Source organism: Coenobita brevimanus, chromosome 45 (assembly GCF_032717465.1).
Source record: "Coenobita brevimanus isolate Jiangsu-jjx chromosome 45, ASM3271746v2, whole genome shotgun sequence".
NCBI lineage: Eukaryota > Metazoa > Arthropoda > Malacostraca > Decapoda > Coenobitidae > Coenobita > Coenobita brevimanus.
In genome coordinates, this window is record NC_136998.1 from 29,420,537 (window position 1) to 29,435,751 (window position 15,215).

General features: G+C 40.7%; 1 protein-coding gene across 1 annotated transcript; it reads right to left on the minus strand.

Moving 5' to 3' along the window:
• Nucleotides 1-699: 699 nt before the first annotated feature.
• Arl5 (ADP-ribosylation factor-like 5) lies at nt 700-13,924 on the minus strand. Its single transcript, XM_080271190.1, has 4 exons — nt 13,897-13,924; nt 4,534-4,742; nt 1,226-1,461; nt 700-748 (listed from the first exon to the last, which is right to left on the minus strand). Exons 2-4 carry the CDS (start codon nt 4,726-4,728, stop codon nt 700-702), a joined length of 480 nt encoding a protein of 159 aa, XP_080127316.1. The 5' UTR covers nt 4,729-4,742; nt 13,897-13,924.
• Between the last annotated feature and the right edge of the window lie 1,291 nt (nt 13,925-15,215).

The window sequence follows — 15,215 nt, forward strand, 5'->3', positions numbered from 1 at the left end:
CAGCGCCAAACAGGTACTGTAAATCCACTTGACTAATAATATTATTCCCAAGAATTAAAGGAGTAACTGCAAATACTAACCTTCAGGCTATATACACAATGAAGTACAAATGTTCCTACAGATAAAAATGAGTTCATACAAAAACTATATTTAATAGAATGTAGTCAGATAGTAAACTGACGCCAAAGGACTTACAGTTTCTAGTGACCATTCAGAGCTACAAGAATATAAATGTACAGGCATTTCTCTCATTTAGCAGAGATCATACATACATACCGGTACCTTGGCTTTAGATCTGGAAGAGCTGAACACATTTCTCTGTGCTGGACCTTCTTCCAAAGCCCAACAACTGATTAAATGTAAATAAAAAAATGTGAGAACTTCATTAGCTATGTGCTTTTCCACTCTAAAGGTTTGTTTATCTTACTACACTTGGACTAACCCTTGAAATTTCAGGGAAGAAAAATACTGCATTATTAGTTTTAAAAGGGAATCTGCTTCCAAACTATAGTATTTGGTAGTTAAAATTTGATAAGTTCTTGTCTTAAAAACATTCACATTTACACTTCACTTGATATCTTTACACTTGCACAACATACGTCATGGTTTAAATAACTTAAACACATTTATATATTATATACACACAATTGAAGACCATCACAGCTTGCTGGGAACATCCTGACTATGGGGTTGTAGCTGTCATTTGCTTTTTAAAGTGCTGCCAATCCATTCAAGTCCCTGATACAACCTGCAATCAAGACAAGTATGTTACAGAACAGCTAAATAAATCAACACTGTCATCATAAGCAGCATCCTATTCATGTTTTCCTTTGTCAGTCATCACAGAAGACAGAGAGCTTTTAAAGCAATTCTTTTTTATTTACTTACCCGGAGAAATGCTTACATCCATGTTTATATTTTTGAAGGCCTTGGCTATACAGTATATACATGTGTGTTAAAGGAAGTGGATAGTAAAGTGGTTCAAGGTCTTTCTATGAAACAGAGGACTGAATACAGAGGGGTGCATGACAGTTGCACTGACCTCTTCAATCTAGTGACACAAGATTTTCATTAGCACTGCACAGAGATACCTGCAAAACTTCTAGTAGTACAGTACTGCTAAGGCAGCTTACAGTCCTCAACCAGGGAGTGACCTGTAGGTATAAAAAATTCTTCAATCCTGAAAAATTCTGTAAATTAGTGAATATCGATACAGAAAACTAACCCTTCTCCAGTAAGGGCACAGCAGCCTTGAATCTGCCACCGATGCTTCTTGATTGATGTAAGATTAAGAAGGCGAGATATTTCTGCAGCTGTCATAGACCCCTTGACATCCTGTTTGTTGGCATACACCAACACTGCTGCACGACTCAACTCCTCATGAGCAAGCATCTTGTACAATTCTTCCCTTGTTATGCTTAATCGTTCTCGGTCTGTTGAGTCAATCACCAAGATCACGAACTGAAAGTTAAAAACAATGTTTTAATAGACTAACTTTTGACATTAATACCACTAACTGACATACACCATACTCTGCTGCATAATGTATGATATCAATAGGTAAAATACAAATAAAATACCACTCTCTAATCTGTACCTCATAGACAGCTTACTATACCTATAATTTCATTCACGTATTCAATCTTTGTATTTAATCATCATTATCATCATCTCCAACACCCTGCTCCCTCCAGGAAACACCCAGACAGAGGATGGTCATGACAAAAGTTTCTCTCGACTCCCTTACTCTCTCAAACGCTCCTCTTCCTTTTCTTTTATCAAAACACTGTTCCACTCTCTTCTTCTTCGTCACAAAAGGTCTGCTGCTACCAACTGCTCACTTTCACAAACTTTCTTTGGCACCCTTTCTATGTGCATTCTTTTGTTTTTAAACTGAGCCATTTTCATTACTATGTTTCTTTCTGTTATTTCCTTGCTGTAATTATTTGGGAAAAAAAAAAAAAAAAAAAAAGCTGTATATAAAAAAAACTTGAAATACATCAAATGACATCCTGATTATAAAAAAAAAAAAAAAAAAAAAAAAAAAAAAAAAGCTTTGTCCATATATAACTGGAGTTCTGTATATACAGAACCGTAAATCTGTATCAGTCCACATGAGGTTCACTGTAGAAATGGACATTATCCTTGGAGAAAGAGTTGTTATTTTTGTTTGTTGTTGCTGTTACTCCATCCTGAACTGAGTATGAACCTGGCAGACTGCAGGTTGATGTTATCCTTTCTCTTTCAGTCTAGCAAACTCCTTTTCAGGGACTGAAAGGGGGCAATGAGTTATTTATACAGCTGATAAATGGAACTTCCCGATTTAATCAGTGCCATTGCACAAAGGCATCCCTGTCCAGCACTGATAGGAGTGTGATGACCTGATTTACCTCTTTCCCCACACTGGTCACATATAGATAAAAAAGAGGTGTCTGTACAAAGTAGTTCATATGAATATTGTCATTATCCTCTTTGTTTGGCCAGACTCCTCTGGATGTGAATCCTGTGGTCTGCAGGAAACTGGTCACTTCAACTGGGTGCTTCCAGAGATCTTTAGCTCTCTCTCTCTCTCTCTGTGTGTGTGTGTGTGTGTGTGTGTGTGTGTGTGTGTGTGTGTGTGTGTGTGTGAGAGAGAGAGAGAGCACGCATGCATGCATGCATGTATTTGACAGTGCGGTGCATGAGGTAAACGTGAGGGGCTGCATTACACTGCGAGCACAGTGGATTATAAGATATATTTTGCATTAGCACTTAAGTTGAAAGTTTAAGCTTTGTAACAGCTATGTTTTTGCGTTTCAGTCTGTATTATGCCATCGTATACCTGATGGGATTCAAAATTATGATAGGACACTCTAACAACGCCCACCAGCACTGAATTTACAGTATATGAAATCAATGCAACAGCCTGAAGGTCTACTCAAACATAAGGTACTGCCCTGCTTTACAATCAATGACTATTCATTATCATCATCATCCTCAACTCTTCCCAACCAAAGATGGTGTGATGCAGGTTCACAGAGCAAGGAAAAAACTAACAGAGGGGAACTTATCAACAGCATGCCTAATTAAATGGGTCACAATCTCATTCACTCACTATAAAGGCCCTGGAAATCCTGACTCCACCTCACAAGCATAATCATCCACACTTATGCATTTCATATTAACTATCAATTAGTTAATCTGATATCTATCATGTCGCCTGGTGAAAACAGAGAGGCTAAACCCCTGTCATACACTCTACGGTACAAAATTCTTCCAACCAGTTCCATAGCGTCATCAACTTTCATACCTCACTCCATTAAACACTTACCGGTATCTACCACACCTAGCTACAATATCTTCTTGGCCTACCATGCCTCTCAAACTTACTCAGATACACCTTTTCCACCATCCGACTTACACCCATTTTCTCACCACCGCCCATACAATCGCGACTTTTGCCTGTGATACTACATCACACCAACTAAATGAAACATACTTTGGGAAAACTCTCAAGATATTGTATTCATCTTCTGCAACACACCTATGTCAGCTCTGTCAACTATACAGTAAGCAAGATGACTTTTATATGATACCGATGACTAGCATCTGTCTACCACAAATTCAGAGATTTTGCTCCTTTGCAGCATTGTCCCCAGGGCTCAATGACAAAATAAGATAATATTAGCACTCTACATCCTTTCCATACTATTTCTTCACAATTAGTTTTACATTCTAAGACAGTATCAATCAATTGTAATAGTTCAGCACTCAAAGTGGTGAGATACCATGGGAATTTCATATGAATGGAATATAACCTGTGCCAGCTAAATCTCAACAATGACATTCTTTTTCTGAAATAACCAGACAACTTTATTTACCTTGGGAGGAATATTTTGCACTGGAGAGCTTAAATACAGTCTTTATTAACCTACTGAATAAGAGAGGGTTTTTCCCAAACTGAATAAAACTGTATGGGAACTGCAAGATAAAAATGAAAAATGTGAGGTGGTGGCGACCATCATCCACTCACTTGATGTAGTGCTGCCTACTTCTTCCTTAGCCTTTATCATTCTTTTTCTGTGCCTGTTGTCCTCTCTTCCTATTTCTCCCATCTCTCTTGTCACTTATTGCTTTTCTTTCCTTTACAGGTGGCTTTACATTGAGTGACAAGCCAAATGGTTTCCTGTAAGCCAAGAAACCATTTACAACGCTGGGCGGTAACCATACAACCAACTCATACGTGCTCCCTACGTGTCAGCAAGTGGGTTGGTGGAGGGTTAGTGCCCCTCCCCGTAAAACAAATAACTCAAAGTCAAATGGCCACCCCTTACGGGATTATGGCGTCTGGCAATAGATAGATAGATAGATAGTTACTGAACAGATGAGATTAATCAAAACCAGTGTTTTAACTCCAACTACATGCTAACCTCTGTGTTGGTGTAACAGGTGTAATAAGCACTCCATGTCAACCAAGAGAAGAGTGTACAAAGTATAAACTGCAGGTAAGTTTGTTTAATAAAAACTTGTGTTCGAGTCCAACTACACACTCACCTCTGTGTTGGTGTAATAGGTATTCCATGCCGACCTGAGAGACTCCTGGCCTCCGAGGTCCCACATAATGAAGTGCAAGTTCTTCCACACCACCTCCTCCACATTACTGCCAATGGTGGGGGATGTGTGCACCACTTCATTCATCAGCAGCTGGTACAGGATTGTGGTCTTCCCAGCATTGTCCAGTCCAACCATCACTATTTTGTGCTCTGAAAATATGAACAACATGAAATCACATCCATTGTAAGAAGTTCTTTATTCAAATAAATAAATAAATAAATAACAAAAAAAATATCAATAACAGAAAAAACAATAATCATATTCACATACGAATAATTATTTTCACCTCTGGTTTTCATTTATTTTTCCATGTAGCATGGCTCAGATGGGTTCACCTGATAGCACTCCTCCTCCCTGCTCTGTCCTGTGCCAGTTCTCAAGTAATACCATTGGATTTGAGGTCAGCACACACCACCTCATCTACTGTCTCCCTTGGTCTACCTCTCCATTGAAGGACCAGTACCTCAATATAGAACTTCTACACCTCCGCACCCAACTCCCCTCGTCTAACCTCTCAACCTGTCCAAACCATCTGAATCTCCATTTTACTTCCTTACTGATGCTTTACACTCCCATTCATCTTCTCAGTTTTTCTGAAGATAATCCACCGTCAAATTTTACTCCACACAGCCAACAGATCATTCTCATTTCCTTTCGTCCCAGTCTCATTATATCCTTACTTTCCATGTTTCACTGCCATACAGTATTACACTCCTAACACAGGAACCCAACAATTTCCCTTCTGTGGACAATGATGACACTTGCAATGTCAGGATGGGCAGAAATTCTCAGAACCTTTTCTATTCACACCCTAGTAATTGCTCATTGCCTGGCTCCACCTCCAGCAATGATAACAGCACAGACGTAGCAAAGTTCGTTCACAACTCCCGGTGACTAATCTCCCATCACTAGGGTACTTACCTTATTAAGCCTTCATTGTGTACTTTGGCTATGTTACTACAACTACTAGCCTACACCAGAGATCCATCACCAAACATAGGTTGCCACTCACTCCACTACATTTCTTGTAAACCCAATGTTTGTAACCAGTACAGAAAATACCATTCCTACTTACACCCTTCTTACATACAGCATATGGCCAGTTACCTCATAGCATATGGACAGTTACCTCACTCTGTTACTGACCTAAAGCCAAACCCACAGATAATGGCTTTTCTGATGCTTAGAGTTTTGGCCCAACTTAGATCCTCTTTAGGTATTTTGTAACTACATATCATGTGGGTAAACTTTTCCCTTTGATTAATAAATGACACTCTAAAATCAAGCAACCTCACTTAAAAGTTCTAAATCACATGACAATACAAACTAGGGAATGGAAACTGTGGAATGGAAATAGTAAGTACAGCTGGAGGTGTGGGAAAGAGGTGATAAAGGTGTGGATGAGAATGAGAAGTGTAGCAGAATGTGAGTGGGAGGGGTGGGAGAAATGGCTGGGAATTCTATTTGGAAAGGAAAAATACTGTAGACAGGGGAGATAATAAAAATATGGAGTTAAAGGAAGCAAGGAAGAGTGTGGATGAAGCAGCGAAGCAAGAGAATGAGGAATAAAGTAATGACGTGGGGGAAGTAAGGCTGTGTGTGGGGGAGAGTGTGGGGGGAGTGTGGAGTAGTGTGGGAGAATGGTGTAGTGGGGTAGTATGGGGGAGTACAGTAGGGTAATGGGGTAGCAGGGTAATGGGGTAGCAGGGTAGTGTGGGGGGAGTAGGGTTGTGTGGAGGGAGTGGGGTTATGTGGGGGGGGAGTATGGTAGTGTGGGGGGAGTATGGTAGTGTGGGGGGAGTAGGATAATGTGGGGGGAGTAGGGTAGTGTAGGAGAAGTAGGGTAGTGTGGGAGAAGCAGGGTAGTGTGGGAGAAGCAGGGTAGAGTGGGAGAACTAGGGCAGAGTGGGGGGGAGTAGGATAGTGTGTGCGGAGCAGGTTAGTGTGAGGAGCAGGTTAGTGTGAGGAGCAGGTTAGTGTGGGGAGTACATTAGGGTGGGGAGTAGGTTAGTGTGGGGAGCAGAGTAGCATGGGGGAGCAGGGTGGTGTTGGGGAGTGGGACAGTATGGGAAAGTAGGTAGTGGGAGAAATGAGGTTAATAGGGGGTGCAAGGAAGTGTGGAGGAACTACAAAGGAATAGGGGGGATGAGGAAGTAGGAGAGTGTGGGGAAGGAGAAGTGTGGGGAAGCAGGGAAGTGTGCAGGAGTGTGAAGATGTGGGGAAGCAAGGAAGTGTGGGGGAGAGGGATGCTGAGGGCGTAGGAAGTGTGAAGTTTGTCAGTGTGATGGGAAGAGGAAATTATGAGTGGGTAAGGATTATGGAGTGTACGGTAGGTAGGGCAGTGTGGGAGGAGTAGCGTAAAGGGGAGGGACTGATGTGAAAGGAGAGGGAGAATATGCGTGAGGTGTGCGTGCGTGGGTGAGGGGGATGGAAAGCTGAGTTAAAGCATAGAAAGTAGATTGGGGAAGAGTGGGGTGTGGGGTGTGGGGTGAGGGAGTGAGAAGGTGAGGAAGACACTGTAGAGGGAGGGTGAGAAAGACAGTTGACTGCCAAGGAGGCAAAAACTTTAGTATAGACAGACTTACTGTGGATAACGACGAGGTATGGTACTCTTAACTATAAAGAGATAAGGAAACCAGTTATCAAAGTACATCTAGACAACTCATTCTCCGTCCCAACTTTCGATAAGTTTCAGATAGCAATACTGTGGTACCACCCGGCTGTAATGTAACTGACAACTCTTTCAGTTGGGCTTACTAAAAATCGATGTGGAAAAAGCCCGCATAATGTACATACAGACGGCGGTGAAAACAAGGACATTAAACGTATGAAACGTTGGCGGCGTGGGAGGACGTTGTAACTTCACGTTCTGTGTATCACAAACACAGGAGATCTAGAGTTCCGGACATTCCCAGGGGCTACGCATCTATGACGCCAAGCGGGGTTATGACGCATCGCTGACGTCACACGTGGGGAAATACAGCTGTTCTCCCTTTAACCGGTAGTTTCAACACACTTTTCTCGCTCAGTCAAGATGGGCCATATTTTCTAGGGTGCTACAGAATCTATTCACAATATGATGCACACAGTTCTGCAATAGTATCTGTTTTAATGGTTAAGAGCATTTTAGTAAGCTACAAGCAAATCTGGAGATGACTTGCCCGGGTATACATAATCTGCCACCACTTATAACAATAACTCCTTGTGTGTGATAACTATTTATTTATTTATTTATTTTATTCTGATTAACACCGGATGACCGATGAGGTTAACCTTTGTTGCTGTTGTTGAGTAACCACAGTCTGTTTGGCCGGGCAGACCAATCAACCGCAGGCAAGCAACTGGCCCTGTAGGGTCATCCCGTCCAGTGAATCGATGTTCCCTTATGGCAGACAGCATCTCGTTACAGTGAAACGCAGAAATGTGTGGAAGTTTGGTAACCGGATGGACGCCGAATTTGCGTCCTTTCACCCTGTTAAGAGGAACACCATAGCAGGCTCCACAGCATCCCTTTATCTGACTAAATGGTTACCACACACCGTTGAAAATGGCTTCCTGGGTTACTGGAAACCATTAGGCTTGTCACACAAGGCAGAGCCACTGAGGCGGAAAGAGTATGGTAACAAAAAGTGACAAGAAGAATAGAGAATGGAAAAAAAGACGGCAGACACAGATGGAGAATGACAAAAGCGAAGGAAGAAATAGGCAGCATTTCATCAAGTCAGTGGATGATTGTCGCCACCACATACCATCCGAGGTCAACTAAATCTGATAAATAAACCACCACAGAATCGTAAAGTGACCTACTGTACTCATACCACAGTTGTCAGCAACGATGTGCACCTTACTGGTAAAACAGGTGCCATGGCATGTGTGCACATGGTTAAAGGTTAGACCTTTACAAGTTAGGATTCCGGGAGAATGAACAGTGAAAGAGTGTTTGGTCCTTTTTCACTGGGCATGCTGCTAATTATCTCTTCTTCTACTGTGTTCTATCTTTCCCTATTTTCTGTATCCTACATCACATTCTTAGGTGGGAAAAAGAAGCGATGATGATGATGATGATGATGATGTTGATGATACCTCCAGAAGTGTTCTCATCTTTTGATAGGCTCTGAAAGGTGATACTGACGGCTTCTAAGTAACCTTTCTCGAAGTCCCCCCAGACCAGAATAAATCGCCTGGAGACAGCATGAAGAAATCAGAAATAAAAATAAAAAAGGCGTCTCCGTAATGAAAGGGTAAAGGCTATGCAAGGTCTAATGGTGAGATCAGCTGAGAGTGTCATAGCAGCCTGAAAGTGTTAACGCGTAATGTGCAAAATAAGTTGCCCAGGAAGAAGTGTTACGAAATCTAAGCCAACGAGAATACGGCTTTATAAGAAATAACATTACCAGCGAAAGGCTATACGCATAACAAGGAAGAGTGTGAAATGACAACACATAATTTTACCCTGATTTGCGTTCTATTTAACAGTGCACAGTACCGTATCAAACAAAAGTAAATCAAGTCCATTTCCGATACGTACACTATGAACCGTAAACCAGAATATCACAAAATACAAGATTACATGAAAAGTCTATTCGATTTTTTTCTCTCCTGTTTTTGTAATACTGACTACGAGGCTGCTAATAAGAGGGAAGTTAACGGAGGAAGAAGACAGACGTGAAGAGTAGAATAATGCAAAGAAAGGGATTTTGCGGGCATGCTACTACTGTACACTGATTTTGCTCTAACCTGGCCAAAAATTGCCATCTCTAGGTCGTGTATGCAGAGTGGTAACAAAAGATTAACACTGGAACATGATGTTAGTCACAAAGAACTGCTATGGAAAGAATGTCGAGCCGAAGTGCTGCCTTTTTCTGCCACCGAACTATATGAAACAAGTTGAAAAGGACAAAAATCTGCGCCAAGTTGGAGTAAAAAAACAGTACAGCAACAGAGACGTAACCACAGAAAGCTTTTCAAGGTCGACTTCGTGTACAGTATACGCACCAGATAGTTGAGTCTACATACATGACATGAAAGAGTCGAGGTTCCCATCCTAACGGTATTATTAGCCCTGGCTGGCACAAAAACACCGGTAGGGGAAACAAAGAAAACGGCTGTTGTTCACCCTGATGACGTATAAGACCGCCCTTGAACGCACAACAGGAAACTATGCCAACCCGTCTATAAAATAAGCACACAATATCATACCACCTGCATAGCACTGTTTCACCTTATCACAGAATCTTCCTGCGACACCTCTATCACGAATCTCCATTTTATTTCCCTGTCGTAATAGTCCCCTAAGTAAAAAAATCTTCCCATGCCCTTTTCTCCCTGCACAGTCACGATCAATCCTTGTCGTAACTGTTAAGCGTTTCATTTTGCTGGAATGTTAAAGAAGGAACAGAATCATCCCATGTGAGCTGTGTATCTTGTTCTTCCTGCAAATACATACGATCACTTCTATGGCATTTATTATTACAGGATGGACACGAAGAGGGCAGAATCATGTCGTCTCCGTTCTTCATGTAATAAGCAAACTTACGAGCAACTCCTTGTCGGTTCTGGTCTAGGGCATGATTTGTTTTGACAGGAATGGTAAGCAGACTGCATAAGCATCCTATGAGGGGCATGTCTCTTGTTTTTCATACTAAGCAAAGGAAATACACGTTAAGACTGTTAGGTGATCATAAGTTTGTGCACTTCAGTACTTGTCTTTTTAAATACTCTGGATACCATGAGACGATTTAAGCTACTAGAGTTACAAAAGACATATCTAAGGAAAGGATTAAGGCTTCACCCAACACTTAGGATTCAGTGTGTCTCCCGTAAGCTGAATAAAATTTTCTGGAGATGGCAAGAGAAAACTAAAGGAAATCACCGTACTGAAATGTAAAGCATAAACTGGCTACTGAAGGCCCTTATGGCTACGTTGATACTTGTTCACCTTGTTCGTACAATGCAAGGTTACAAGTGTACGTAACTAAATGACAAACAATCTAGGCGTCAGTGTCGCCCTCAAAACATCTCTATTTCCTTCTACGTTCCATCACGCCAGGTATATAACTGAAGTGAAGGTTAAAAGCATCCCGTAGGTTACTTGCTTCCACGTTCTCAGTAAACTGGAGATTTGTAGTGAAGTGGTATCTGTAGATCGCTTTAAGGAAGGTCAGTAGTCTGTGGGTCTGCGCAAGAGTAGGTATTAGATGTTGTTATTAATTATCCTACTAGACCACCCATATGGCCTGAAGACCAAGTTGTCGTTGCGTGAAATTTGATCAGTTTTAGTTATGAGGTAGAAATAGGTCCCTTTTGTTGCTGGTAAAATGGGCCCTTACTCAGATTACACTTAGCCTTCCAGCTGAGAGGGGTTTGGGGTTGTTGTTAGGTCTGAACAAATGCGTTACAGTTACAAATAATACCGGCTACTGATACACCGATATTTGAATCTTCCTCATCAGTATAAGCCAGTACACAGCCACTACCCACACAAGTTGTATCTGCATTACACTGGTACACGGTCGAGCACACCTGAGAATACAAACTTCTACCAATAATTTTCGTCCAGGTAAAAAATATGAACAATTACTTTTCCAATGTACACAATCAAGCTATCTATTAACTATATACCCTTACAATGGCTAGAGGGAAATCAGCCTGGAATTTACACTAAACGAGGACCCGCTGACCAATGTTTTGAAAATATGGTGATGGTAGAGGCTTTGAAAGACACGAGAGTAACAATGTCGTCACTAAAGCTTCTCGTGTCGTAGGGCAAAGCATCCACGTACCACCTGACAATGAACAATATGCATCTATTCGGTGTGAATCCCCACCTATGACTTTTCGCTCTAGCCCGTGACAGGGGGAGAGGGTGACCAAAACTACTGCTGGATAATATATTCTCTCTCTCTCTCCCTCTCTCTCTACGTCTCTCCTGCAGCCAGTGGTAAGGGTAGAGGGTCATCAGAAAGTATGGCTCACGTGCACAGCCTACATGTGTTGCATACTCAACTACAGTATGTACAGTCATCCACAAGAGTCGTGTCGTGTATCCTGGCCTTCAACTCCACCCCCAAACACCTAACCCTCCCACCATCGTGCCCTCATTAACCCATACCTGATTTACTTTGTTACCATATCAACGTAGCTCTCTTTGCTGGGTCAATTTAACTGTCTTTCACTGATGGGGTTACTGCCAGGCTGATAGCTACACGATTTCTGTGGATAACTATATTGGTATGGCATACGTGTACGTAGAAATGATAATTCATACTGGGATATCTCCACATCAGTTAGCGTTCGTGACATGAATAGTAATGAACAAGTGTGGCAGTTAAGCATTACTGTAAAGATATATATACATATATATATATATATATATATATATATATATATATATATATATATAGATAGATAGATAGATAGATAGATATGGATAGATAGATAGATAGATAGATAGATATAGACAGACAGATAGATAGATAGATAGATAGATATAGATATAGATATATAAAGAAAGGAAAAGAAAGAAAGCATATGTTTACTTATAATAGTGCGCTAAGAGGCAGTGCAGCAAGGCCAAGACTCACAGGCAAACTTAAGATTACTATAACGTCGTAACTACTTACTTGTTCTTGCAGGAAAAAAAACAAGACATAGGAAATTTCTGTACATACTTTTCACAATCCCCCCAGCAAAAACAAATCATAATTACGACCAAGTTTGTCAGTCAACGTTCCTGTTATTGTCGCCCGGCTCTAGTGTGTAGGTACCTTGTCTTTACTAGAAAAAAAAAAAAAAAAAAAAGACTCGGAACGGACAGCAAGTTGTTTAAATCAGCCGAGGAATATGTTAATCCCTTCAGCCCGAGGACGTATTTAATTTTTCATATACTACCGCCAGGCTATTATATTTGCCTGGGGTAGAGTTCCTCTCAGTGAGTGCTAAATTAAAGTTGTACTAAACCCACCAGTTCATCAAGTGCTTCGTAATCTGAATAAAACCGTCTGCAGCCAGCAAAAAAGGTCTATAGGCTTACTTTTTCTACTCTAACTTGGCCAAAAATTATCACCCTTACATCTTGAATGCGGCACTGTAACAGTAGACTGACGCCGGCTAGATTATGGAAAGAATGTAAAGCTGCAACACAGTCCTTCTCTGCCCCTGAACTCCGAGCAATAAGGTAAAAAACAAAAGTCTAGGCCAAGTTAAGGTGAAAGAACTATAGAAATTATGTTATCAAGGTGACGTGGTTAACCACCTACAGTACGGCAGATCATTCATATTTCATTCCTATTACTTGCTGACTTACTTAAACATTAGGTTCAACGGGCTAAAATGAAATGCGGTACTAGTGCTGACGTGGTTAGAGTGGAGGAAATAATATATACATCATCGTCCTGAAGGTGTCCAGTGAACTTGGTCTGCTTACGTCAGCGCTGGAAGGAGTTGCCACCTACACCACGCCTGAGGTTGACCTTGAGCCAAACCAGCCATCAAACTTACATACAAAAGCGAGGTTGTGTGCACGCGAACACTAGAACAAACATAGGAACAGTACTCTCGTTTATTAAGCAAATTTTATAGTATTTCTTCCTTGGCATCAGCTTTACCTTCTTAATATCAACATAATTTTATTAACCTAAAAGAGAAATCATAAGAACCTGATAGTACTCGCAGTAAGACAGTCTTGTCCTCGCTGGTTCAGGAGACCAAAACACCTCCACCTTAACGAATAATTTTATATATCAGTTACACTTTAATATGTCAATAATAATAATAATAATAATAATAATAATAATAATAATAATAATAACAATAATAATAAATGAATATAAACAAAATAAAGTGATATAGCACAGAAAACGACAAAAACGTCTCATTACTCTCTCCCGTGAAACCTTATATTTAACATTTAAGGGAAAAAAATACAAATAAATAAAATGCAAGACGAATAGTACATCATCAAACTGCAACAATCTGGCTGAGCAACACTGACGACGAGGCATGACAAGTATATAACGTATCATACACCCTCCCCCTCTTAACTCGCCACCACATCCTCTACACTGCTCTTTTTACGTAAACACCCTGATACATTGCTCTTTTTTCGTAAACATTCTGATACAATGTGCTCTTTTTACGTAAACACCCTGATACAATGTGCTCTTTCTACGTAAACATCCTGATACACCTCTCTTTTTATGTAAACACCCTGATACACTACTCTTTCTACGTAAACACTATGATCCCTTCAGCCACGAGCACGTTTTATTTATCATAACTTATTTATTTTTATGTCCTCTTCACCTTCCCAAAAGATTCTGCTCAACCGAGAGAGAAGTTTTGTGGTGAATCGGTTAATGAGGCCCATTCTTAACGCCTCCAGTTTCAAGCGTTCCATAAGCTGAATAAAGTCGCCTGTTATTGACAAGGAAAAAAAAGGGGAGTGCGGAATCTGGCAAAAATAATAATAATAATAATAATAATAATAATAAAAAAAAAAAGTCCTCCATCGCACCACACCCCTCGACTCAGGTGACTCTTTCTTCATGTATTCTTGCTTTTACCAGACCTTTTTCTTTTTTAGCTTAAAATTAAAAAGTGAAGGGTAAGACAGATATCAATATCCACTTACTTCTATGGCGCTAAGTTGAAGAAAAGGTTCTAGTGAGAGAGAGAGTGAGAGAGAGAGAGTGAGAGAGAGAGAGTGAGAGAGAGAGAGAGAGAGAGAGAGAGAGAGAGAGAGAGAGAATGACGTCCTCAAGATAAAAGTTACTGCATCACGCCCCTCACAGGACCTAAACATTCTGAAACGTGGGACAAAACACTGACACAAGGCCCACCTGTGATGTAAGTGCAAAAAATAAACAGGTATTATTCACATCTTACGTAAAACGATTAGATATGAGATGTTAGTATACTTTGAGGCGACATATTTTTCCATCCGTGTCTTAACTCCTAATGAATGACGTCCTTTTTTATTTTTCTTTCTTTCTTTTTTTTTTTCTTTTTTCTACTGTACTCTTCTCACATTAACCTGGCCCAGATTTTCGTACTCATGTAGCTTGTTTCACGTGGTTCAATAACGGAAAGTGCTACAGTTCTCCATCTTTTCCCTAGCGCTTCTTCGTGACTAGTACAAAATTCTAGTGTCAAGCTATTTACAGGACTGAAGATTGAAAGATGGTAATGTTTGGCCAAGTTTGAGTAAAAGCATGCAAGACGATTTTTTTTCCACGTTTAGAAGAGCCGCTCGTGCAGGAGGGGTTTACTAAGGCTGTGTCTAACCCTGCTAGTTGGAAAAGTCTACCTTAAGCTGAATAAAATCGTCAGGAAATGGCAAGATGCAAAGTTAAAGACGCCCCTGGGGTGAATAAGTAAAAAAAAAACTGGTTCACTCGAATCCCAAGGGCGAGGCATTTTTTTTTCTTTTTTTTAAGCTAGTCCAGTCGCTACAAAAATAGTGTCTAGATTTCCCGTCTTGCCATTTTGAAGGATGAAGCGTTTGCAAGTATTCTCCGGTGAAGTATCATGTAATGTGTATCCTTGACAGCTTTATCAGTTCAGCATAAGGAAAATATACGTTAATTACAATATATAACCGGTATCCATTCACCAATCCGTCT